This window comes from Cololabis saira, chromosome 14, assembly GCF_033807715.1.
Source record: "Cololabis saira isolate AMF1-May2022 chromosome 14, fColSai1.1, whole genome shotgun sequence".
NCBI lineage: Eukaryota > Metazoa > Chordata > Actinopteri > Beloniformes > Belonidae > Cololabis > Cololabis saira.
Window position 1 is genome coordinate 13,724,015 of NC_084600.1, and position 25,963 is coordinate 13,749,977.

General features: G+C 40.3%; 2 protein-coding genes across 4 annotated transcripts in view; one reads left to right on the forward strand and one right to left on the reverse strand.

Annotated features, from left to right (window-relative positions):
* trpc6a (transient receptor potential cation channel, subfamily C, member 6a) overlaps positions 1 to 756 on the forward strand; it is a 34,257-nt gene extending 33,501 nt beyond the window's left edge. For 2 of the 3 annotated variants that reach the window (XM_061739779.1, XM_061739780.1), the window contains exon 14: positions 36 to 756. In XM_061739779.1, coding sequence (XP_061595763.1) covers positions 36 to 166 — 131 coding nt within the window. In that variant the 3' untranslated portion in view covers positions 167 to 756. The remainder of the gene's footprint in view (positions 1 to 35) is intronic. The other variant, XR_009784063.1, reaches the window with a different exon arrangement.
* A 773-nt stretch (positions 757 to 1,529) lies between these two features.
* The window catches only part of arhgap42a (Rho GTPase activating protein 42a), a 30,830-nt gene continuing 6,396 nt past the window's right edge, over positions 1,530 to 25,963 (reverse strand). The window contains exons 4-24 of the mRNA XM_061739778.1: positions 21,380 to 21,451; positions 17,685 to 17,786; positions 17,479 to 17,589; positions 16,871 to 16,975; positions 15,292 to 15,421; positions 15,107 to 15,207; positions 13,656 to 13,765; positions 13,482 to 13,560; positions 13,345 to 13,384; positions 13,179 to 13,241; positions 13,008 to 13,082; positions 12,535 to 12,619; positions 11,946 to 12,004; positions 11,751 to 11,856; positions 11,521 to 11,680; positions 10,060 to 10,210; positions 6,647 to 7,306; positions 6,417 to 6,570; positions 3,261 to 3,332; positions 3,075 to 3,154; positions 1,530 to 2,113 (exon numbers count right to left, since the gene is read on the reverse strand). Coding sequence (XP_061595762.1) covers positions 2,025 to 2,113; positions 3,075 to 3,154; positions 3,261 to 3,332; positions 6,417 to 6,570; positions 6,647 to 7,306; positions 10,060 to 10,210; positions 11,521 to 11,680; positions 11,751 to 11,856; positions 11,946 to 12,004; positions 12,535 to 12,619; positions 13,008 to 13,082; positions 13,179 to 13,241; positions 13,345 to 13,384; positions 13,482 to 13,560; positions 13,656 to 13,765; positions 15,107 to 15,207; positions 15,292 to 15,421; positions 16,871 to 16,975; positions 17,479 to 17,589; positions 17,685 to 17,786; positions 21,380 to 21,451 — 2,604 coding nt within the window. The 3' untranslated portion in view covers positions 1,530 to 2,024. The remainder of the gene's footprint in view (positions 2,114 to 3,074; positions 3,155 to 3,260; positions 3,333 to 6,416; positions 6,571 to 6,646; positions 7,307 to 10,059; positions 10,211 to 11,520; positions 11,681 to 11,750; positions 11,857 to 11,945; positions 12,005 to 12,534; positions 12,620 to 13,007; positions 13,083 to 13,178; positions 13,242 to 13,344; positions 13,385 to 13,481; positions 13,561 to 13,655; positions 13,766 to 15,106; positions 15,208 to 15,291; positions 15,422 to 16,870; positions 16,976 to 17,478; positions 17,590 to 17,684; positions 17,787 to 21,379; positions 21,452 to 25,963) is intronic.

The window sequence follows — 25,963 nt, forward strand, 5'->3', positions numbered from 1 at the left end:
GGCCGTTTATGTGAAGACGCTTTGTTTTGATGCAGGTGAGCTGAAGGAGATCAAGCAGGACATCTCCAGCCTGCGATACGAGCTGCTGGAGGAGAAGTCGCAGCACACCGAGACCCTTGATGGGCTGCTCAGGAGGCTGGGGGAGATGAGCGCTCCGTCGCCGTAGCGATGCCGCCGGCTCCACCTGTGGGAAATGTGTGTCACCCAAAACGCTGTAAACACTGCTAAGTCAACATATTTAACTATATATGTGGATTCAGAGTCAAACGGTAGCCGTCTCCTGAACCACAACGCAAGAGTTTGGGATCTCATGCAGAATAACCAACATGTGGATAATCCTTGAAGCTTTTAGAGAGACAGTATTGGCAGTACTCGAGTTGTAAAAAAAAATCAGGGGGGATGGTGGATTTTATCATATGGGGACAGATAATTTGTGCTGATTACAAATAATATAATATATTACAAATAATATCACTGACCAAAACACCTGCAGAAATACTGCAGGAATGACATAGCAGCAGTTAAATGCAGCCTTCTGTAAGCTTTAAATATCCACTGGGCTTACATCAAATACATCAAAACACAACAATAAAAAACACTTTTCTGAACTTATCAATATGACTCTGTCCTTCACAGGATAAGTAAAATGGATAATTGCAAAAACTCAAAATCTTAACAAGAATATTTGTCTTATTTTTAGTTAAAATGTCTCATTTTAGTAAAAAAAATCTCATTACACTTAAAACAAGACTCATCACTGGAAAAAACAACAATTTTCACCTGTTTCAAGTAGATTTTCACTTGAAATAAGTAGAAAAATCTGCCAGTGGAACAAGATTTTTTTGCTTGTAATAAGAAGATAAATCTTGTCCCACTGGCAGATTTTCCTACTTATTTCAAGTGAAAATTTACCTGAAACAGGTGAAAATGTCACATTTTTCTGGTGTTATTTTTTTGGTGATGACTCTAAATGTTGAAATAGCAGTAAAACACATCCATTGATGAAATGACATAAGGGATGGAAAGGAGGATGGCAGTTTTACAGGGGGGATGATTTTGACCGTTTTTATTTCAGGGCGGATGCCATCCCACCTCATCCCCCCTCATCTCCAGTACTGAGTATTGGCATGTTTTGGTCTTTAGAGCAATACATTGGAAATGACTTCATTATTGAGATGTTAAAGATACAAAAAAAAGCCTGTTTTTTGTTTTTTTGCCGTCTCTTCAGTCGGCTGGCTTAAAAATAACTGAAAGCAACAGACCAGATCTTGGGATTTTATTCAGTTTTTTCCTATATTAATTCTCTTTTTATGAGCTATCACTTGTGATGTCTGATACAGGACTGGGGGGGGGGTTAATAACCAGTGTCACTCACTTTTCTATCTGCTTTCTTCAAAAAAATCCAATAAAAACTTGAATCCCAGTAAGAGTGTGTGAGCCGTGATTTAGGGACTAGTTTCTGAGATTCTGTTAAAGTTGGTGAAATGATCATGAACAAACACAAGAATCATGAATCTGAACTGGTCCTTTGTTCGATGATTTATTCTGACAGCTGACAGAGCACAAAGAAAAAAATGCATGGAGGCAGGATTTGAACCAGCAGCTCATACAGTTGAAGGCACAGAGGTGTTGATGCTTTACGTTCAAGACATATAGTTACATAAATTATCAAGACTGACGGAACTAGTTTCCATGTACCTGTTAAACACAATTACTGAGTACGAATCACCTGCAGAGACGGCAGGAACCGCCGAGCACCCTGAGGTGAAGTCAAGTTAAATATCAACATCTACTGCGTAAAAGGCAGTTTAGAAAAGTCATAATACAGATATATACAGAACATCATTATTGATCTTTTGCCACAGTAGTCAGAAATAATAGTCACAGTTAATCTTTGTTGCTGATTCCCAAAATCTCAGAGAAATCTTTTCGCTTCAGTGATGACATCATCAGGTCAGTCAGATGACATCATCAGGTCAGTCAGATGACATCATCAGGTCAGTCAGATGACATCATCAGGTCAGTCAGGCGTACGTGATGTAGTTTTCAGGGATGAGGCCCGTTCTGCCTTTGTACGTCGCCTGCAGCCAGCCCGGTTCCACCGACGGACACACTGCAGACACAAACACCTCAACTCAGCCAGTGAGGACAGAGAGCGCCAGAGACCGGCCAATCAAATCCCATCAGGTGTAGACGTGGGGACTTTACTCTTTATAAGTCTTATTGGTTTAGTTAGGATGCTCACATTAACTCTGAGTCCATATTTAAAGCAACAATAATCTTATACTTATAATATCTATTTCTATAATCATGTTTTAATTGTCAAAAAACACTATTTTTATGTAGTTCAGTGTCACATTTAGGTGAAAGGAGTAAAACGCGTGCAGAACAACTTACCTAACGCTAATTAATTAATACTTATAAGATGAAAACTGATTTTCAAATCACATTAACAAGTAAAGAAAACCACACTTCTACAAATATGGCTCCTGAACAATAATAATAATATATATATAATAATTATAATTAGACCAATGTTTTTTTATCCGAACCAAACGTCCCGTCAGCTGATCCTGGTTCCAGCATCGGGTCTTTTTTCTTGATAATGAAATCTACAAATATACATTCAATTTAAGTGTATTCCAAATAAATGTGTTTTAATTGAATATGTAGCAGCAACATTTGTAAGGTTTTTAAATGTAAGTGCAATAACTATAAAAAATGCGAACAGTATTAATATTACAAGATTACACCCAACTTTTTTTTGAATTGCTGCCAACTTTCTAATAACTGATCACTGAATTACATCATAATCTGTCCTTATAAACCAAAGCTGGACAGATGTGATACTTACATTACTTACTTTGGACAAAGAAAGATGCTCTAAACTGAAGCAAATGTTACCAAAGTAACAGGAAGTAGCCGTAAGGGTCCAGCCAGCTGCTGATTTGGCTTATTTGCATATAGAAATCAAATCTTGATGTGGATGCACTAAATAATAAGATCCCACTTTAAAAGCGGATGTAGAAGATCTACAGAAAACTTTTGGGTCCCCCAGGAACATGACATCTTACCGTTTGAGAGCAGCGCCCCCTGTGGGAAGCTGAGCTCATGGCTGTGCTCCGCCTCGCAGGAATACAGAGCTGTGGCTTCTCTGCAACAAGTCAGTGGAAACAGAGATTTAGGACTTAAGCAGCATTTCATCTGATCATGTTTTATTTCATGGGCGATGATGTCAAATGTCCTCAGAGTCCAGGTACCTTCCTGAGGGACAAATGTCCAGAGCGGAGGAGAACACGGAGCTCTCTCGCTTCGGCGGTCTGGCTGATAATCTGCAACACACAAACACAGAGCCGTCATCTGCAGGAGATCAGTGGGTCTCAACCTTTTAGGGGTCCGGGACCCCTGAATATCTGACCAACTCTGATCGCTGCAATAGTGCTGCTTTCATGGCCCGGTTTGACAGAACCTCTCCACATAAAACACACGGAGGCTTCTGAGGGTCGGAATCAGTTTCTGTAAATCCCAACATGATATATTATCAGAGGTGTCAAAAGTATTCACATTCATTATTCAGGTAGAAGTATAGATACTAGAGTTTAAAAATACTCCTGTAGAAGTTGAAGTATCAACTCAAGTTTTTTACTCAAGTACTGGTTTCAAAACTACTTAAAGTATAAAAGTAAAAGTAATGTAAGGGGGAAAAAAGCCATTAAGGACAAAAGCCATTGAAAATGAATGCGTCTTAGTATAATGCAAATATATTAAAGAACCATATATGTGTACTATTGAGCATTAACATGTGTTTCAGAGAGCAGGAGATATGATGACTAGTTGCCTATAAGTATTGTAATGGTGCAAAAAGTCAAACTTCAGAGGCATGTTATCATTTATCCTAACCTTTATTGGAATGTACATCCAAGTTTAGTTGCAGGAATCTGAGGGAACGGATGTAAGAACAAAACTGGACAAGAACATCTGAAACAACCACAACCAAATTCACAATTTAACTGGATAGTTTTTTTTTAAAGGCCGAAATGAAATAGAGTAACGAGGCTGTTTTTAAAATGTAAGGAGTAAAAAGTACAGATAATTGCGTGAAAATGTAAGGAGTAAAAGTAAAAAGTCATCTGAAAAATAATTACTCCAGTGAAGTATAGATAACCAAAATTTGTACTTAAGTAAGGTAACAAAGTATTTGTACTTCGTTTCTTGACACCTCTGTATATTATATATATAACATGTTCTTCTTATAACGATTCTTCCGGACCAGCTCTACCACTTTTTACTCATATTTATTTCAAGAGTTGTGTGTTTTTTATACTGTATATCATGTTTGATTGTTTCACTGTGATTGTATGTGCTTGACTCTTTGTGCTGCCTCTTGCCCAGCTCGTCATTGTAAATGAGAAAGTGTTCTCAACTGACTTACCTGGTTAAATAAAGGTTAAATAAATAAAAAATAAAAATATTCTTCTTTATAAAGTCTCTTTTTGCCGTCTGTTTCTTTTTCTTTTTACAGTGGCTCAGAGTCTGCTACGTTCGGAACAACCTGTATTTTTTAAAATACGAGCCATCAATCAGTTCTTTTATTTTTCTTTGCGTTACTCTGCTGATCATCTTCTTCTTCTTAGTTTTCTTAGTTTTTTTTCGTAACGTTACTGCAATTTCAAGTACTAACTTTAACTTTGCAAGTTAATAAGCTTTCCCCCCCAACAGCTTCCTTCATATATTTTACAATAAAAGCATTTTAAAGAAATCAAGCCCACTGAAATGTTAGGGCGTGCTCATAATGTGAACAGGATGCAGATTGTGTTACGTTGGTATCAACAGTTTCATGCAGTAACTTCAACAAAGCAAACGGGTGCAATATTTCTTATTAAAATACAACGAATTACACTTGTGAAGGTCATGTAGTTCAGGTGGATAAAGGTCTCGGCCACATTTAAGTAAAATAATAATTTATTTCTATAAATGTCAGCGAATCTTGGCCCATGGACCACTAGGGGTCTGCGGACCCCGGTTGAGAAACATTGCAGTACAGCTCCTGAGCCAGATCAGGAGGAAGTATCATTACTGGAGTCAGTTCTTAAAAGCTGCACAAAACCACACTCTTACTTCCTCATCCCAACTTAAACTTTTACGGTCAAAAGTAGGTGGTTGGCGGGAAGCACTGGTCTGACTTCTTCTGTCTTAATAGCGATGCCTGCGGTTTGTTGATGCGTGACATCCCGTGGTTGAATTAATTGGCTGCATGCCTCCGCGTGGAGCCTGAAGGCATCAGGCTGATGTCAACATCAGCATTTCTTTCCAAAGTAAACAATCATTTGTTATTAAGGTAAAGTTCTCTGACAGCTGATCCTTATATTTCGGGACCAACGTCTGATGTGGGTCGCTGACATGTCGCAAGGGTCGGTGCCGTGTGATCATTCTACCGTTGCTCACTAGAAAGCACCCTGACTTAGTGCATGTGTGTGTTTGGTTTGTGCCAAAGCCCAAAAAATCATTGGTTGCTCACTACCCCCCCCCCTGGAAGAGCTGTGCAGCTCTCGCTGTCTCAGCAGGGCCAAAAACATCCTGAGGGATTCGTCAGGTCACCAGCACTTGGAATTACTGCCCTCGTTTCAGGTCTCTGAAGGCTCGGACTAACAGACTTAAAAACTGTTTTTATCCAAAGGCTATAACAGTGCTTAACGCCACAAAAACCTTTATCTATAAACTAGGGCTGGGGATCGATTCAAATGTGAAGAATCGTTTTGATTCCGTCATTACATTACAACTTTTGGTATTTTTTTTGTTTATGCCCAAAAAAGGAATGTTTTGTTGGACACGAGAATAACTGGTGACATGTTTTTGCTTTAAATATGTTTAAATGTATGAAAACATTAAAGTTTTCAGTTATAATTGCATAAATTGTCTATATTTCATTACTTTATACACTGTATTGGGGTTACATTTGCATAAAATTCTAAAAACCAAATTCTCAAAAATTAAAAACCGAAAAAGATCGAAAATGGAAGAAAAAAAAACGGAATGTGGGAAAAAAAAAAAGATTTCATCCGGCCTCTGTTTGCTGCCCTGGATCTGTTTGATAATTCTGCCACACAATGTTTCTGAAAGCAGTTCTATCAGCATTCTGGGAGCTGATTGGTCCTTACAGCATCATTAGCTGCCAATACTTGCTGTTGAATCTCAATATAATACTAGTATTAATATGTTGCAGAACTACAGTAATATATTATTTCATGCAACAGCTCAAACAACAGTTTTAATAACACTAACCCAAACCAATATCGGATCGAATCAAATCTTAATAATCGATTCTGAATCTTAAGAATCGGAATCGAATCGATTCTTGACATCTGAATGGATCCCCAGCCCTGCAATAAAGACAATTCAGTTCAAGAGACACTCACAGTGACACGGGCCTTTGGTAGCCGTTGCTGGAGGCGGCTGCCGTGCGTTTGGGGGTCAGGTCGGACCCGGAGCGCATGTGTTTCCGCACCCGCGTGGCGTCCTGCGGGTCCAGGGACATGAGCGAGTGCATGGATCCGTGGCAGCTCTTGTAGTCTGCAAACAAACACACCATCAGTTTCAGAGAAGCACCTGAACTTGAGAGGTTGCTTCAACCTTCCGACTAACGTACCCTCGGAGATGTGCAGGGAGGTGAGGGAGGAGGAGGCGGAGAGCTGGTAGGGAAACAGTGAAGAGGAGGACGAGGAGGAGGAGGAGGCGGTCCTGTAGGCGGCGTTGAGCTGCTGAGCGGAGGTCGAGTCTGCGGCTCGGGTTTCTGCTCCGGCAGCATCCGAGGCGTTCCTCTGATCGGCTGAGCGAGAGCTCTTCAGGGAGGAGACGGACGGCGCTCTCTCCCCGAGGGACGAGGCCTGTTCTCCCGGCGAGTGCCGGATGGAGGCGGTGGACGCCGACGCCCTGGAGGGAGATGGGGACTCCTTCAGAGAGGAGAAGGAGGTGATAGAGTTCCTGTTGAAGGACCGCTCCACGGCCGAGAGCAGAGAGGACGTGGAGGACGACACGGAGGGCGGCTGCTCGGCTGGAGCCAGGGAACGGGAGGAGGAGAGGTGACCTGGCTCCGGCGGCTCCTTCCCCTCGCACGGGTCGGGGGGTTCTGCTGCGGGAGGAGACGACGGCGAGGCGCCGGGCGAGTCGAGCGAGCCGGGCGAGCCGGGCTCGGCGGCGGGAGAGGACGGAGGAGACGTCTGGGACGCCCCGTTCTTCTCCGAGGAGTGGGAGGAGAGAGACTCCTGGCTGCCCATCGGGGTGCTGGAGCTGCTGCTGAACGTGTCACCTGGGGGGGGCATTAAGATCCTCATTAAGATATTGAGCTTTTAAGACACTTCAAATCTTGAAAGGCTAAAATGTAACTTCGGCTCAGTGGTATTAAATAAGATGTAACTCGTATGCCTAAAAAAAGAAACAATGCATACTTGATTACTGTGATGCTCTACATGTTTACAGGAGAGCTTCATTTAGAATAATAAATGATGACTATTCATAAATTTGGTATAATTAGATAAACTACTTAACTAGTTTTTTTTAAGTAATAATTTGGGTTTATCCGTGTAAATGATCCTCTGCTGGTTGTAGACTTGTAGGTCTCGAGATGTCGTTTCCACCAAGGTGACAGTATCTGGTGATCAGCAGTTCTTCCTCTTATTAATGTACAGTTTTGTAAACTATTTGTATTTTGAATCTGATTTAATGTTTTGGTGCATCTGCATGTGTCTGTATTTACTGTATATGAATAATAATTGATATTGTTGTGATTGATTTAGCATCTGATATACGGTGTAATCTGATTACTATAATGGTAAATAATGCAATTTCAAGTCGATAATTGTGTGTATAATAATAATAATAATAATAATAATAATAATAATAATAATAATAATAATAATAGTAATAATAATAATAAAAAAAAACAATCATATGCTTTAATAATGCACCTTTCAATAACCATGTCTACCTCATACTGCTGCACCACTTTTTTTTAATTGTATATATGTTAATAAGAGCCACTTTTGTCTATTTACTGTTTGCTACTATTTAAATCTGGGTACAGTGAGCTAAATAACCGGAGTCAAATTCCCTGTCTGGCCTGTTCAAACTTGGCCAATAAAGCTGATTCTGATTCTGGTATCTTTAATATTTAAAATTCAGGTTTCATGTCCAGATAAAGTCCATTTTAAATCAGTAACATTTACTATTCATTCCTTTTCTGAGGTGGAGGGGGGTGTTGGAGCTGGTTATTCTGCTAGAGGACTTTGGGACTAGTTAGTAGTCGTGTCAATCCTTAAAAGCACTGGAGTCAATCCTCCAATAGTGTAGAAATAGCGGTAGTGCAGTCGCCACACATATCTGATCTCAGCTGATGGATGAAAACATTTATAGTGAGTTCAACATCATCATCCACTTCTCTGTGTTATTGTGCTGCAGTTGAATACAAGCTCATATGGAAACTAGCTGAACCAGGATGATGTTCTACAATCACGCAGGATCAGGACATTACTGGGTTTGTTTTTGGTCTTGAGTTGAACTAGTCTTGGTCTTGATACTCTGGTCTTGGTAGAGTCTTGGTCTCGGTTTAGGTGGTCTGGAATACAAGTCTAGCTGGTTGTGACCTTTAAGATCGATGGCGGCGCTTCCTGTTTTCACTTCCTGGAATGCTTTTACTGATAAGCAGAGATGGGAACTATGAACGCTGCACACGGACTTACGCTTGTTTCAAGACCTATAACTTAAACAGGACTACACAGGACTTACACAGTTGACTTTAATTGAAGCATTTGTAAGAGTCTATTAATCTTATGGCTCCCCGTCCGTTATTGGATCAATGTTAAAATTCTTCTATTTGTTTTTAAATCGTTCCATGGTCTTGCACCTTCTTACATCTCAGCTCTTTTAAATGTCCATAGACTAGAGCAGGGGGGACCGGGCCTCTACAGGACAGGGGCTCTGCAGTACCCAGAGGCGATTCTAGGGTCTGTTGGGGCCCTAGGCAAAAATTTTTAGGGGGCCCCTCAAACCAGCGTTCATCACCAATATGTTATAATAAACTGAGACCAACGAAAACTTTATGAAATTTATATTTATTTACACACTGCTAATTTACACACACAACACTGTGTGTAGTTTTTTTTTTTTTTTTTTTGACACTGTGTACAGGTGGATGGCCGTGATCATGGGAATGACAACATGGGGCCCCTTAAGGGAGGTTTCTTACTGGCTACTGAGATGTCATTGATAATTGCCTTATGTTTGTTTAAGGAGGAGGATGTGGTCATTGTGGTTACCACATTTTGAGATCTGTACAGTAAAAACAGCCTTCAATACTTTTTTAGTCCTCAAAACCCCTGATAGGAAACACTTTTGTAATAAAAGTAATTATTAAAAATAAAAAAAAAAAAAGATTTTTTTTTTTTTTGGGCCACATGGGCCCCCCAAAAACTCGGGGGCCCAAGCAGTTGCCTGCCTTGCCTGTTCACAAGCTGCGCCCCTGACAGTACCGGTCCTCTGCAGTCCCGGGCCTGGTTCTGGGCCGAGCTGCACATATGCCCGGGCTCCTTCTATGGCTGTTTTTAAATCTCATCTTAAAACTCATTTTTACTCCTTAGCAGCCAGCAGAGTTATTTGTGGGTGTGGTTTCACGCATCGGAGGCCAACCAATGTAAATCACTCCGTCGTTACGTAACGACGGGAGCAGAATCTGAACGGCTCGTAGATCCACATCACACTGGACGGATCATCCGGGCGGCTGTACAGACACTGCAGAATCTGGTTGCTTTTCTCCTTCTCTGAGTTGGCAGGCTGAGGGGAGACCACTTTATATATGTTAAAGCAAGAGAAAACATGTTTTTCATAATAGGTCCCCTTTAAGTTTTATGTTTTATGTAAAGCGCTTTGCGCTGCATTTTTTATTTTGTATGAAAAGCGCTATACAAGTAAAGTTTGATTTGATTTGATTTGATTTGATTTGATTTGATTTGATTTGATTTGATTTGATTTGATTTGAGCTGAGGATGTGGTTTTGCTAAGACTCACTGTCGTTGTCGGCCAGGCAGAGGGCGGGGGGGTACAGGCGGGCCCGCCTCTTCCCGGAGGACAGGCAGATGGCTTTGCTCCTCCGGGGGGTGGACCGCGACGACGGGGCCTGAGGCAGCGGCACCGTCAGGTCCGGGGCTTCTCCAAACACCTGAAGACCAGGAACAAACCCGTTAGCGGTGGCCCGCGCCCACGTGCGTGCTACCGTGCACATGCACTTCACTTCACTTCACTTCACTTTACTTTATTAATTTGTCCCTTGAGGGGCGATTAGGTTTGCAGCAGATATAAACATTCAGCACACATTCATCATACAGCTACGTTCAGACATAAAAATATACATGATGCGAGCAGAGAAAAACTACATCAGATGGACCAAGCTCATAGTCCACAGAACACCAGGAGGGAGAGCAATAAAAAGGGAAACTACGGATCAGCATAAATAGTTTTAAATACATTTCAACAACACAGGTGGCAGCATGGACCAGGTTCTAAAAACAGAGCCACAATTACCTCATCTTCTCTGCAGCGTTCAAAGCCTTAATGGAGAGAGGCACAAAGGAAAATTTGTATCGATTTTTTGTAGCTGGCGGAACAGTTATGCGAAGGCCAGAGGGAAGAAGCTTATATTCTTGGTAGGGCTGTCAGTTTAGCGTGTTAATTAGATTAATTAATTACACTGCTAAGTAACGCGTTATGAAAATTAACGCAATTAATTATGAGTAGCAAAATGCGCGAGTATTTTAAATTTGGCCCATTGAGGGACCCGTAGTCCACTTGGCAGTGGCAGGTCACTTCACTCCTGCTGCTAGTCAAACTAACAAAGCAGTGACAGACCTGGACAACTCAGGGGAGCGAGGCGAGAAAATCTTTGCTGGGGCCTTTGAACGGCAAGTTTATGTATAAAAAGAAAGAAGACGGGACTATCAACAAGGACGCGGTGATTTGTACATTTTGTAAAAAATAATTTTCCTAATAATTTATGAAACACACTTCACCAATAAAAATGTGAATTTCAAATCTTCTCTTCTTAGTGTATTCACTTGATTAGTCATGCACTGCAATTTTGCAATGTCCTAGAATTCGAATTCTTTATTTGGGGACCTTTAGTAGATATGAGATTAATGCAATTAATTAGATTAATTAATTATAAATCATGTAATTAATTAGATTATGTTTTTAAATCGCCTGACAGCACTAATTCTTGGTTAAGAGAGTGAGTATCGTCCCTGCGAATGGACTTTGCTACCTGAGAATGAAAAATTTCGTCCAGACTGCTGAACTTCACAATTCTCCCCAGGGAGTTTTTTTCCTTGCTGGCAAGATTTCCATACCAACAAATGATACAAAATGAAATAACAGATTCAATAAAAGCACAATAAAACATTTTCATCAGGGTTTTGTCTACCAGTTTAGCAAGCTTTAGCTAAATTCCAGGTAGACAAATGCAGGCGAGTGCACCTTGTCGTGGTTCTCGATGATGATTTCCACCACGATGTTCTGGAACTTGATGTTCATCATGGCGGCCACCGTCTCCTCCTGCGACCTCATGAGCGTCGGCCCAAATATCATCCCCAGGTTGGACACGGTCATCTGGTTCTGGTCGCTGTGAGACGACACCCTGGACCCAGAGAACCCCGTTAACACGTCACCGCAGAGCATGCTGGGAAAACGCCGGGACGAGCACGTACTTGAGGAGGTGGCTGGTCAGGAGGTCCAACATGACCTTGTTCTTGTCCGGGAGTTTGTGCACGAGTGCGTGGATCGCCCTCACGCGGTACTTGTGGTCGTCGTACTCTGGGAGACAAGACAATGAGCTTTTCCTTTTTCCGCCACGTTCACCATCGTTTAAACGTTTCTACGCTGTTTCGCGTTGAGGATCTTACTGGCAGCTCGGATGAATTCCTTGTGCAGCCGGTACGTCAGCACCGGTTCGGCCAGACATCTACACACGCAGCAGGAAATACACATTTACTACGGAAGAGTATTAGGGCCATGCAGGATACAAAAAATATTTGAGAGGGGAAGATTTTTTTTTTTATTGTTCACTTCGAGAAAAAAGTCGAAATGTCGAGATTAATGTTGAAATACAATTTCGAGACAAAAGTCGAAATGTCGAGAATAATGTTGAAATACCTTTTCAAGAATAAAGTCAAAATTTTGTAAATAAAGTCGAAATTTCGCCTTTTTTCTCAATATTTCAACTTTATTCACAAAATTTTGACTTTTTTCTAAACATTTCGACTTTTTTCTCGAAATTGAACTTCAACATTAATCTCGACATTTCGACTTTTTTCTCGACATTTCGACTTTTTTCGCGACTTTTCGACTTTTTTCTCGAAGTGCATAATGAAAAAAAAATCTTCCTCCTCTAAAATATAATTTTTCTCCCGCCCGGCTCTAATACTCTTCTGTACATTTACAACCCTTCAACAGTTTTACTGTATTATTTTCTGCATTATTGGAGCCTCTGACCTGAAGTAGTCCTTGAGGCCGCTGGTGATGGTCTTGTTGTCCCAGGCGTCTGCGTCCAGCTGCATGTCAGCAGGAGCCGTGGACGCTGCAGGACAGAAGATGAGTTATTTAAATGTGGGCATGGATAACGGATACTGGCATGGATGTGAATGAATGTCCCTTATGATCCAGGTCCTGGTCCAGGTTTCTTCCTCCTAAAGGGGAGTTTTTCTTGCCACTGTTTGGCTTAAGGTTTTTCTCCCACTAGGGGAGTTTTTTTACCTGCCATTGTTTATGTAATAACTGCTCGGGGATCGTGTTCTGGTCTCTGGAAAGATCCTAGAGACAACTTTTGTTGTAATAGACGCTATATAAATAAAATTGAATTGAATTGAATTGAATTGAATTGAATTGAATTGAATTGAATTGAATTGAATTGAATTGAATTGAATTGAATTGAATTGAATTGAATTGAATGTGAAGCAGCGACACACCGAACACGCTCGTCATCAGCCGCTGCACTTTAGAGTTCACTCCTCCCGTCCTGTAGAGCCCCAGCGTGGTGATACCTGCAGGGTATCGGAAAGAAAAGCCTCACAGATGCATCCAATACACACTGATGAAGGTCAGGCTTCTCGTTTGAACAGTTCAAGGTGGATTAATACCTCTGGATTCAATCAGCTCGATGCACTTCTTAGCAAAGTTGAAGCCAGCCTCGTTGAGAAAAGCTGCGAAACAGATCATTTCATCATTACCTTCATTTCTGAGGCTAAAATAAATCGATGAAAACATAGGAATAAGGAGACTTTCAGACTTAAACTTGATACTTACTCTCCTCTTTTTTACTGAGTAGCGAGGGAAGAGTGTAAATCTGATGAAGGACAGAGGCAAATATTGTGTTTCATTAAAAGCTGTCTTTTTCTCCTCACGATACATTAGCATTTATGAAGGGATGGATGAGTTCATACCGGTTCTTTTCCGTCCATCGCTTCCATCCAAAGCCGCCTGTTTGGCTCCGACAGCGCCTGCAGAGTGATGACGCCGTGTCTGCAGGTGAAGACCGACGTGTGAGCTCAGAGAAGCAGCCACACCTCCGTTTATTCATGAGAGATCTGCAGCACCTGAGCGGTGACACCACTCACCTCTCCACCACCTCGATGTCGAAGCAGAAGCGCTTGTCGATTGAGTCGGTCTTCCTTCGGACACACGAGCGCAGCCTGAACATCTCGGGGCTGCCGTTCACCACGCCATTCTGCCAACACAGTGATACGATACACAGTCTGGAAGTGACTCGGATCTTTTAATACCTTAGAAAAGAAATGGTTTCGTGCAAAGCTGCCAGGACTTTCTGCATGTGCTGAAACATGTACAAGCTTAAGTAGTTTAAGACTTTCTGCTGCTCTGACGTGCTTCTGTCTACCGTATTTCTCTTTCCCGCCGTCCTCCATTATTAGTATTTTCCTGTAAATTTCCAGTTATATAATATAATAATTAAAAAAAATTATTATTGTGCCTCTCCAAACTGAATTCTACGGAAGAGTATTAGGGCCAAGCAGGAGAAAAATAAAAATAATATTTTAGAATAGGAAGATTTTTTTTTCATTATGCACTTCGAGAAAAAGGTCCAATAATACAGCAGATATTACAGCAAAATTGTTGAAGGGTTGTAAATGTACAGAAGAGTATTAGGGCCAGGCAGGAGAAAAATAATATTTTAGAGGTGGAAGATTTTTTTTTCATTATGCACTTCGAGAAAAAAGTCGAAAGGTCGCGAAAAAAGTCGAAATGTCGAGATTAATGTTGAAGTACAATTTCGAGAAAAAAGTCGAAATGTTGAGAAAAAAGTCAAAATTTCGTGAATAAAGTTGAAATGTTGAGAAAAAGGGCGAAATTTCGACTTTATTCTTGAAATTGTATTTCAACATTATTCTCGACATTCCGACTTTTTTATCGAAATTGTATTTCAACATTATTCTCAACATTTCGACTTTTTTCTCGAAGCGCACAATAAAAAAAAATCTTCTCGCGAGGTTAGTGGCGACAACGAGAGAAAACTCGGAACAAGTCGGAGAGATGGATGGAAGTAACGAGAGGGAAGGCATTTCTGCCAAAAAAGCGAAGACTTCATGTAAATATCTCTAAAAATGGGAAACCAAATTTACTTTCCTAAATAATGTTTCACTTGAAGACAATCAATATGTATATAAACTATTTAAATATATTTAAATATTTAAAATAAATAAATAAATATGCTTTAATTCCCTTTGTGTTTTCATTGAGGCACTATTTTAGGAATTACACACATAGTCAAAGGTCAAAGGTCGCCTGTCAGATTCTGAGCACATAATTGTAGTGTGTAAGTGGTTAACAGGTAGATATTTTAGATTTCTAGTAAACCTGTCTTAAAATGTAAGATACTGGACCTCGGTTGGGCTGGTGGGACAGCGGGTGGCGGAAAATTCCCTTTAAATCCAAAACTTGACAGTTTTGCTTCTGAGGAGGCAGGAATCTGGAAATCTGCAATCTTTGGTTGGTATTGATGCCCAGTGAAGGATAAATGTGTGTTGGTGTGTGTGCATGTGCTGCTGCACACCTGTCTGCTGGCCGGTCGAGTCTCCGGGCTGCTCATGGTGAACGTCTTGGCGCTCCTCTCGTAGGTACAGTAGTATCTGGTCCACACACTTCCCAGCGGACCTTGATGTCACATGAGACACATCTTCATGCATTTAACTTTTCTAACAGCATCAATGAGAGATGAGAGAAGAGAATATATCTTACGTTTCTCCTGGATGTACAGATATCCCTCCATGGTAAACGGGCTGGGGGCCTTGAAGTCCTCCTCGGCAGAACGGATCCTCTTCATCAGCCTCTCAACTTCAGCGCGGGTGCTTTCAAAGTTGTTGCGAGCCTGAACAACAAACACGGAAGAGAGACGGAAATGTCCGCCCATCATTCATTTTTCCCAAAACTTGCAGACCGTAATTTCCAGGGTTGATTCATCCTTGAGAATCATTATGCAGACAAGACCTTCGTTTTTAGTTCATCTTATAACTGAATTGTATTTATTTTATTAGTTTGGTCTAGTTTTAGAGTACCTGCTGTACTCTACTGCCCTTACTTTTTAACAACTTGTGCTTTTTATTATTTTACCTCTTTTCTTATCATTTTATTTTTTATTTATTCTATTTCATTTCACTGTATTGTATAACTTTCTTATTTCTATGTCCCTTTTTAATTGACTCGTTACTGTTTAATTGTGTCTTGCTGCTTTTAATGTTGATATAAAGCACTTTGAATTACTTTGTGTTGAATTGTGCTATACAAATAAACTTGCCTTGCCTATTGTTATCCATTTTAACAACTTATTATTTCAATTATTTTATTATGTACTTATTCTTTTATATTAACTTTTATTTCATTTTGTTCTCAGGTTTATTTTAGTTTTTCATGTGTTAAGAGCTTTTCATCATTGGGATCCTCACCTCAGCGTCAAGCCAGGTATTATATGTATATGTGTGCTGTTGTGTGGGTATTAAAGCAAGGTGTGTGAAAATGACCAGATGTGTGTTTTTAACCATGAGTGTGTGAGTTTTTCTATGTTAAATATTGATTTTATTATGTATAAAAAGTGCTTTATAAATAAAGTTTGATTTGATTTGATTTGATTATGGAAAACGACTGCAGATTTTAATATTCAAACTCACAAGAATCCTTAAAAAATGCTCATCCAGGATCAGTGGATCCAGTATTTAACATCAAACGTTTGCTATTTACAGTATAACCCAGCGGTTCCTCCATTAAGTTTAGATATTAAGTTGTTGGGTCTGTTGTTGAGTCACTCCTTTCCTCTTCTGTCATCACATTCCTGAGTTTCTCAGTGGCGTCGGCAGTGATGTCCACCCTGAGTCAGTGTCGTCATGGAGATGTGTCATCGTGTTGCCGTAAAGGAGGGGAGTTGGGAATGACTCAAAAACAACCCTGATCTAGAGGACGCCTCCTAAAAGTATTTAAAATTCAGTCACTTGTGTTGTTTAATGTCGACATGTCCTGAGGCAGCAACGATTACATCAAAGAACTAATACATTTTGAGAAATGCAAAACAATAAGTTATTAATGATTAGCTAAAGACGACCATGTTTTCTTTCCACGTTACTGAACTTTGACTTGCAGGTTAAATATAAATTCTGAACTCCAGAGGAAGTAAAACATGACTCATTTCCAAGACACGAGTCATGCTCACCAGGTGATTCTCACAAATATTTGCTTTCGATGCTTGAAATACAGAGAGAAGAGACAGCAGAGGGAGTTTAGATGTTACAGAAGGAGCAGATTTGTTGTTGAGGTTTTTAATTCTTACATTTTGCAGGTTGAACTGGAGTTGCTGCTTGTAGGGTTCGAACTCGTTGGCGAGCTCGTAGCCCTCGTGGTAGAAGGTAAACAACCCCTGCAGGAAGGCTAATAACTGAGGATCAGAGGGAGAGACAGAAGTGTCAGCCCAGGGCTTGGGAGGGAAGAACATAACGAAGGGATTATAAAATAACCAGTGTCAGTCATCTGGACGATCAATCAAAACAGCCTCTAGAGAAGAAAAACTCCCCAACTCTGCCCCATGTTTGCGCTGCTGCCCGTGTTTACTTTACAACAAAGACTTTTCCTCTCCGTCAGCCGGAAGAAACCTCCGTGCAGGAAGAGCAGCCAGAGAAACAGGAAGCAGGCCGCACCGATATCTATCATTAAAACATTTTTATCACCGGCCAAACAAAGTGTGTAACGCGTGCTTTTGAGGCTCAGTTGTTTTTCCACGATTTACATGCACACACTTGCTCGCGGCCTGGCTGCAGTTGCTACTCCATATCTGTGCAGCGTCAGGCCTCATCAGCTGGCTGGTGTTTTGCTGAGATGAAAGACTGTGTTGGGGGCCGTGTCCCAGCATGCACCTGAGACAGGCCGTCATAAACAACTCACCGGCTCCACGAACTCAAACTTCTTCCTCTCCTGCACCTCTTGGATCTTAAACACATACTGCAGGGAGGCGTCGTAAAAGACCTGCCTGTCCTTGCTCATCTGTGTGTCGGCCTGCAGCAGAAACAGCCACAACACGCGTTACTCAACGTTACCTCGCGTGAGGGAGGAAGAACTCGCCGTGGCCTTGCCGGGTTTGAGAGTTTTACCTCCTGCAGGTGGGATTCCTTCTTCCTGGAGGACAGGCTGAGGTTTTTCTCCAGCACGGAGTAATACCGCTCTGTTTCCTTGTCAAACTGCTTCTTTCCCTCCTGAGGAAGACACAGAAGGCAGGACATCAGCAATAAAGACCTTTCATACAATATAAAGAGGATGTCACACTCGGCCTTCCTGGACGTTAACCCTCTCGCCGCGTTCCTTTGGTGTGGCGGAAACCCGTTTGTGCTGCTGTCAATGTCATACACAATCATGTTTCTTATTTGACTTTGAGGATCTAAAGAACTTTATTTTGTAGAAACATCCTCGGTGTGAAGTGGAGCGTCTGCTGGGATTATCCCGGGTCTTTTGTCTGAGACCAGAGTTTCACACGGCTGGTCCTTAAAACAACACAAGCAAGCCATGAAAGGACTTTATAATGAAATAAATCCATCCAAAACCAACCAAACTGGTTGTACCTTATAAACACTGTAAAAACAGCCCATATAGCCCATATCATTTCTATTGAAATACGTATTTTTTTTGTTTTTTTGTTTTTGTTTTTGTATTTGCCTCATCTAGTATGCACTTATTTATCTTTACTTGTACTTGGATTTATCTTTAATCTATCTGTTTTTGGTTGTTATTTGTTATGTTTTTTTCATTTACGTTTTTTTCATTTACGTTTTTTTCATTTACGTTTTTTTCATTTAGGAAAATTCATTTTCTTTTTTTCATTGTTTTCTGATTATTATTATCTTTAGTTTTTATTTGTTTTTGTTTTTTTGTCTTGTTTTTCTTTTTAGTTGTTGTTCTTTGTACTTGTTATCTACTTTGTTATATTCTGTTTAACTAACATTTTATATTGTACTGTAAAAGTTTTATAGAAATGTATATTTGTACTGTTGGACCCCAGGAAGAATAGTTTCATTAGCAACTAATGGGGATCTGAAATAAATAAATAAATAAATAAATAAATAAATAAATAAATAAATAAATAAATAAATAAATAAATATAGAAATAAGCCTAATATTCCTAAATCTAGTTGACATTAGCTGCTTACATACTGGCGTTCTGTAAAACGTTTGTGAAGTCGGGCCCCGATTTTACTCCAATGGCCTAAACATCTAAACATAACGTCCCAAGCAAGAGAGAAAACTACCGTCTGTCCTTCCGGCTTCCTGAACCAGCGTGTGGCTCAACGTCGTGTCGTGAAACCAGACAGAAAGTGTCAACTACGTTCACTGGGATCATATTAATAGTAATTAAAATAATCCAGCAGAGGAGAAGACGCTGTCAGCTTTTCTTCACATTATTACCGTCCTTCTAACAAGAGTCGCGTAAGAGGGATGCGCAGTTGTGCAAGAGTATGGAAGTGACAGTGTGTGTGTGTGTGTGTGTGTGTGTGTGTGTGTGTGTGTGTGTGTGTGTGTGTGTGTGTGTGTGTGTGTGTGTGTGTGTGTGTGTGTGTGTGTATGCGTGCGTGCGTGCGTGTGTGCGTGTGTGCATGTGCGTGCATGTGCAGCATCAGTACAGTAAATATAAACGCGGAGGAAGACACGTGTCCTTGTCTTCCTCACCACTTCCTCACCACTTCCTCGCAACTTCCTCACCACTTCCTCACCACGTCCAACGTGGTCAGAAAGTTGTTAAATTCTCACACTTCTCACTCGGTTACGGATTTGTGTCTCTTCTTTTTCACGCCGTTCGGTCTACTTAAGGTGCCGGAAAAATGAGGTGATCTAATTTCACACTTCTCAAAAGGGGGAAATGTTCCACAAAGAAATGTCAGCATGTAAGCGCCTACTGCCTTATTATAAGCAAGAAATCTCTCAATGGTGTACGAAAAATGTTCTTTATAACTAGCAAAGTCTAAAATAGGCTTTTTTTCTTTCTTAGAAATTCGTTTTTGCAGGTCCAGACTCGTACAATATATGTAGTAAAAAGTCTCAAAGGGGTTGCCATGGGAACGGACAACGTTTCAAATATGGATGTTCCTGCTACAGGATGCTGACTGGTCCTGGCTCCTGATTGGCTGTTGCTGCTGTACGTGCTGCAAGCTTGTAGCCGGCTGTGCCGTCAGCATCCCGTGCTTTCGGGGGAGTGTTGTTTGATAAGCTGCTGGGATGCTGCAAACACCCCACCAGGCAGAAACATTGTGTGTAGCCACTTTTGGATATTAAATGTCATAATTATATTCAGTCAAATATTTGAACAATCTTGAATCGGAATGAAATGAGTAACAATAGAAATGTGTCTTTGTTTCGGGGGAAGAAGATGCAGCTGCTGCGGAAACTAAAACAAGTGTGGAGTCTAAAGACACTAAAGTCAACCTCATTAACGGCAGGGTCACTCTGTTCAGGCGACATTGGTGCCGTTAGCTTGAAGGTTTGTTGGACGGAGCTGAAAACGCCACGTCTTTACAAAACAGGAAGTGTTACCGTAAACAAAACTGATATCATTTAACCATCATAGACATGAAGATCTAGTAGAACTGCAACAACAGAACAATAGTTCTTGAGTGGTCTTTTACTTGTCGCTGACTGTGGGAGTTTCACAGAAGTATTTGATGCCATCCTGCCATAAAAAAAGTCATATTAATTCATATTTAGTTGACAAACTCTCAACCTTGTGTTAGACAGAGCAGCGACAAGTAGAAGTTGAGGATGATTTATTATCAGATGCTTCTGCTTCAGCTCAAAAGCTTTTAAGGACTTTTTGTTGTTGCATGTGGAGCAGGAATGTTTGAACAGATTTATTCAATGAATAAATAACATAAAATAATTATGGTTATTTAACTGAACAGCTAATGAGAAACAAAACAATGCTGCTGTGATGATCTCGGTAACGTGCCGTTCACTCTGCCGTGTTGAAAGTGACACATACATGCTACTAGTTGCAGCTTCGTCTCACTACTGTCATCATAAATGTTACGGAAAACTGCAGCTAGATTAACGGGAAGGATTGTGAATATCAGATGCAAATCCATCCCACGGTTGACATAAAGTGCACATATTTCACGGCTCTGCAGTGACTCTGCAGCAGGATTATCTGGATTTGGGGATGAGGTAATTTTTCCATCAATATTTAACAAAATCCAGTAGGAAAAATTAATAATCTAGCTAAAGAGACTCTGCCAACATTTTTAGAAAAACAGCTGCGGATTCTAACTGGCGTCCTGGGTCAACAACATCCCAGCGAGGATGTGCTGCTCACACTCTGGTGCTGCATTCTTCAGGCCTCCATCGCTGCTCGGGAGAGGGCAGGGATTTCACTTCCAGACCCCGTTTAGAACTGGGACTATTTTTTTAACCCTCTCAAATCCAGGACGCGTCTATAAATATCCCTAGTTTGTTAAGAAAAGGGGAAAAAAAAGAGTGATAAGTGAACGATAGAACTGGAGACAGCTGGTGAAACCAGACACCACACCACCCCCAGTGTTTACGCTGCTTCTGAGTTCAGCTATCTCCCCGTCTGTGACGCGCTGCTCGTCCTCCCTCCCCGCGTCCGTTCCCATGACCTCGTAACTGACACTGAACTGGGATTCATTATTTATCTCAACAAATTAGATTTTTCTGATCACCGACCAGAACTAGACCGGACCAGAGCAGCATCCATGGATCACAAATGTACAAACACATTTTCAGCACCATTTCCCCCCCTGTCCCGTTTCCCGTCACCCTTCGTGATTGACAGCTGCACAAGTACCTTAACGGCTCCGATTTGCTCCTTTCGAAACCTCTCGAGCGGTGAGATCAGAACATCGTCGGCGTTCTGTATCTGAGAGAGGGAAACAGAAACACAGAGGTCATCTCAGCGTGTTGAAATGGAGACCAGCAGTGAGATCCGACGGCAGCTCGGCGGCCGTCCCGCGAGGCCCTCGCCTCACTGGGTCAGTAGATGTTTCACCATCATTTCTGTGATATTCTCAAAACATTTAGCTGAAATGAAACATTTCAGAACCAAAACAATATTATGATGTAATGAAAACTTTACTAAACTGAAAAAAAAAAGGTTTTCCACATAAACTAAATGTGAGTTTTCATTTACAGCCGAATGTTGTTTACATGCCCCTAATTATCCTTGAATTACATGAGGGCTGGTGTGTAAATATTTGTATTAGGTTTAAGCTGAAGAAGGCGATCATTTACTTAAATTTTCCCCCAAAACTGCAGATGTTTCTTTTAAAGAAGTCCCAAGTTGGTTCATTGATTATATAGCAGTTGTTCTCAAGCCCAAATCATTGCAAATCCATGTTTCCATAATAAAAATACTACTTTTATATTCGATGAGTATTTAAATAGGCTATTTATTTTCTAGAGTTAATTTTAGCAGCAAAGCTGGAAGACAGTAACACGATACACTTAAGTATTTGTTCATTTATTGAAAGTTGCATCATAATTGCATAGTTTTCAACAGCAATGTCATGTTCTGGGTCTCTGGAAAGCCCTTTAAGACAACTTCTGTTGTAATAGAGAGAGCCAGAACTGAACTGGGTAAAAAGGCGTTCAAGTTTTCTGCCCCCTCAACTTGGAATGATGCGCAGAAGGACTTGAAATTGGTTGAGCTTGTATCCTTGGGTAAATTCAAATCCATTTTAAGAGGTTTTAATCTCAATGAGCTTTTTTACCTGGTTAAATAAAGGATATATATATATATATATATATGTATATATATATATATATATATATATATATATATATATATATATATAGACGCTATATAAATCAAATTGAATTGAAATTAATTGAATTGATTGTTGCTTATCTAAATAATTAGACGTATTCAGGGTTTCAGCCTCAACACAACTCCTTTCATGTCTCAGGTCACCAAAGTAACTCGTCTGCAGGTTTCAGCTCGATCTCCACTTCAACTCCAAGTCACATGCCAAATAAATGTCTGATCCTCTGACTTATGTAGTGCTGCTGATTTTCTGTGCACCTTTTCAGCACCGACCAGCACCGATAAAAGTGTAAGATCCTAATGAACTGGATCTGATACCAGTTTGTGTTTCTGACCCCAGGAAAGGAAAAAATAAGAAACTCTGCTGTGTTGGATGACACTTGCTTCATGTTATGACTTTCATCTTGTAAGATTACCACTTTTATTCTTGTGGAATTGAGACTTTATCCACATAAAATAACATGTATTTCCCTCTTATACTCCTGTTTATACCATGGATTTGGATAAATATAAATAAAAGCCTGTATGTGTGTTAGGAATGGGCGATATTTTACCGTTCACGATATACCGTCAAAAAAATTCCCCACGGTAAGAATTTGTCATCTCACGGTAAAAACGATAAATTGAGGAAATGAGCCAGAAAGAAAGAAAGAAAGAAAGAAAGAAAGAAAGAAAGAAAGAAAGAAAGAAAGAAAGAAAGAAAGAAAGAAAGAAAGAAAGAAAGAAAGAAAGAAATGAGCCAGAAAGAAAGAAATGAGCGAGAAAAAAAGAAATGAGCCAGAAAGAAAGAAATATTCCCGTTGATGACACTTTTTCTATTGGTATTTTTTTATCGTTATTGGGATAAATGCCAGAAATTAGCGTGATACATTTTTTAGTCCATACCGCCCATCCCTAATGTGTGTATATGAGAACATGTGTTCTGCAGGTTTTGGAGAAGTACTTTAAATGAGGCAGTGCTGATGCTGAGTAATCTCACTAAAACTGTAGTTTAATCCTTGATAAACGTCACTTGATAAACTATCTGGACACACAGAGTACATTTCTTTCCAAAGTCAATGTTCTGCCTTGCAGTTTTAATGAAGCTGATCAGGATTCCCATCTAAACTAAACAGACAATGCTTTTCTGTACTTCAGTCCAGCAGTTTTGGTGTAATCCTGCAGACGAACACGCAGACAAAACAAGCAAATAAAAGGAAGCACTTCAGCTCGGCCTCGGTGGACGTTTTATGCTGCCGTGTAGTAAATATGAGGAACTAAGTGTTGTGTTTTGACTTGAGCAGAAACAACAAACCACAGATAGTGCTTATCAGAGCTCTGATGTTTATATTACATCTCTGACCTCTTTGGTCATGAGTCTAGATATTGTAAACCTCTCAACTTATCTTTGTCCTGCATTGCTGATATCCAAGTATCCGACTCTTAATCTCTCAGATCCAGCCCTGCATTATGACATTCATTTCATTTCATTTCATTTTCATTTAATTATTTATTCAAACAGGTTAAAACAAAAACAAAATAATCAGAATACATAAAATGTATATACCGAAAAAAAAACAAAGAAAACCATAAGCAAAACAAAGCAAAATAAAGAGACAAATCTATATGTAAATAAATATTTCCTGTTTGAAAGGGTGTAGGATGAAGTTTCAAAAAACTTTTCTAGTCCTACCCCTTCTAATGTTCTGTTTTTACAATGTATTCATTTCACAGAACTCCAAAAGAAAAGCATAAAAGAAAAGAAAAAGAAAAAGTGGTTCAGCTGAGCAAGGCACTTTGGTCATTGGCTGTCAGTTCATGTGTCCATTTCCGTTTTGTATCCATACAGAGTATTGTTTTTAAAGATTCGTTTGAACTTACTTGGTGAATTACATGATTTCATTTCATCTTTACAGTTGTTCCACAAATTAACTCCCTTCACTGATACACAATGGGTTTTGATGTTTGTTCGTACATGCTGTTTTTTAAAATTGCATATTCCCCTGAGATTATGTTTATTTTCTTTTATTTGAAACAACTTCTGGATGTCTTGTGGCAACTGATGATGATTTGCTTTGTGCATGATTTGTAAAGTTTTTAAGTCGACCAGATCCTTGAATTTGAGTGTTCTCAGTTTGATGAAGAGTGGGTTTGTTGATTCTCTAAAGGCTGCATTATTTACAATTCTTATTGCTCTTTTTTGAAGTTTGAATATTGTATCCGTGTTTGTTTTATATGTGTTCCCCCATACTTCCACACAGTAGCTCATATATGGAAGTATGAAGGAGCAGTACAAGGTGTAGTACATTCATTTCATTTCAACGTAACACCAGTGACTAAAAAAAGATCTGGTTTCTTTGTGTGTGTGGGTTTCTTTTCTTCACCGTGTCACAATAAGCAGGATGAACTGAAAACAGAGAGCTGGAGAGCCATTGTCTCAATAATGGTCCTTTCAGGTTGGAAAGGTAGGTGCGTTCACGGAAAGGCCCCGCCAGCTTCACAACTGCGGTATTATTAGATATTAAACAGCGTTACAGTTGTTTCACAGCAAGTGGAAAAGCTTACAATCAAAATAGACACACATAAAAAAGAGAGAGAGAGGGACAGAAACACACACAGAACCCATTTACGGACTTTCCCAGGCAGTCGGGTCGGCGCTCCGACTCACAGGGGAATTGTCAGAATAGGTTCCACATGGTTCCTCTGCAACCAGACCGTGCACACGGCTGCAAAACGCACACTCAAACAAGGGACTACACATGAGGTAGCGCAGTGTGCGCAGCCACCGCGACTGCTTCACACAGACTGTGCCAGACTCCAGTCGCTCCCACACAAAAGCCTCCAGCTGATGGAGGGTTTCTGAGTAAAACGCAGCGGCCGTGTCGCCATGGTGCACACAATGCTGCGCGCTAACACCGAAAAGGTGTGAATGAGACTTCTGGGAAAATCAGAACGAGACAAAAGGCTTGTAGGAAAGAGTGTGGTCACTCTTTAAGCTCGACATTAAAGCTGCAATAAACGAGTTTCAGGAAAAGGTGTAAAGATAGCGATAAAAGTCACAGTTTAAAACTGCATTGAAAAGCTAGATTTTCAGAAGTAAAGGAGCAGTTTTTGGCCAGTGTGTTTGACGTGAGCTCACTTCTGAAAGCAGTCTGATAATAGGCAGGTAATGAACAGTTTTGGGGTTATTTTCACAGAAAATAGTTGACTGCTACGACCAGAAATGCCAGAAAGTGAGCCAGACAGCTGAACTCATAATAAGGCTTTGTCAAAGCGGGGGGGGGCTCACATAATAAGTCTCTGGGTTTTTCCATCCGAGGAACATTTCTCAAATTGTTCATGTTCTCATATTGCAGTAAAACTAGGACTGCATGATGTTAGAAAAACATCCGATATGTGACGTCGGGAAGAAATTGTGAAGACTTGGGATACAGAAACCAAAAAATAAAAGAGAAAAAAAGAGTGGTGTTGATTTATTTTCTCCCTTGCGGCTAAAACTAACCTTTTAGAAAGAAAAGTATTATTTCTAGTCAATCAATGTGGTTTTATTAAAAAATAGAACTAAAACTGGAACCTGCAACGATCTAAAGTTGAGATTTCATCTGATTGGCCGAATATATCCCTGACTAT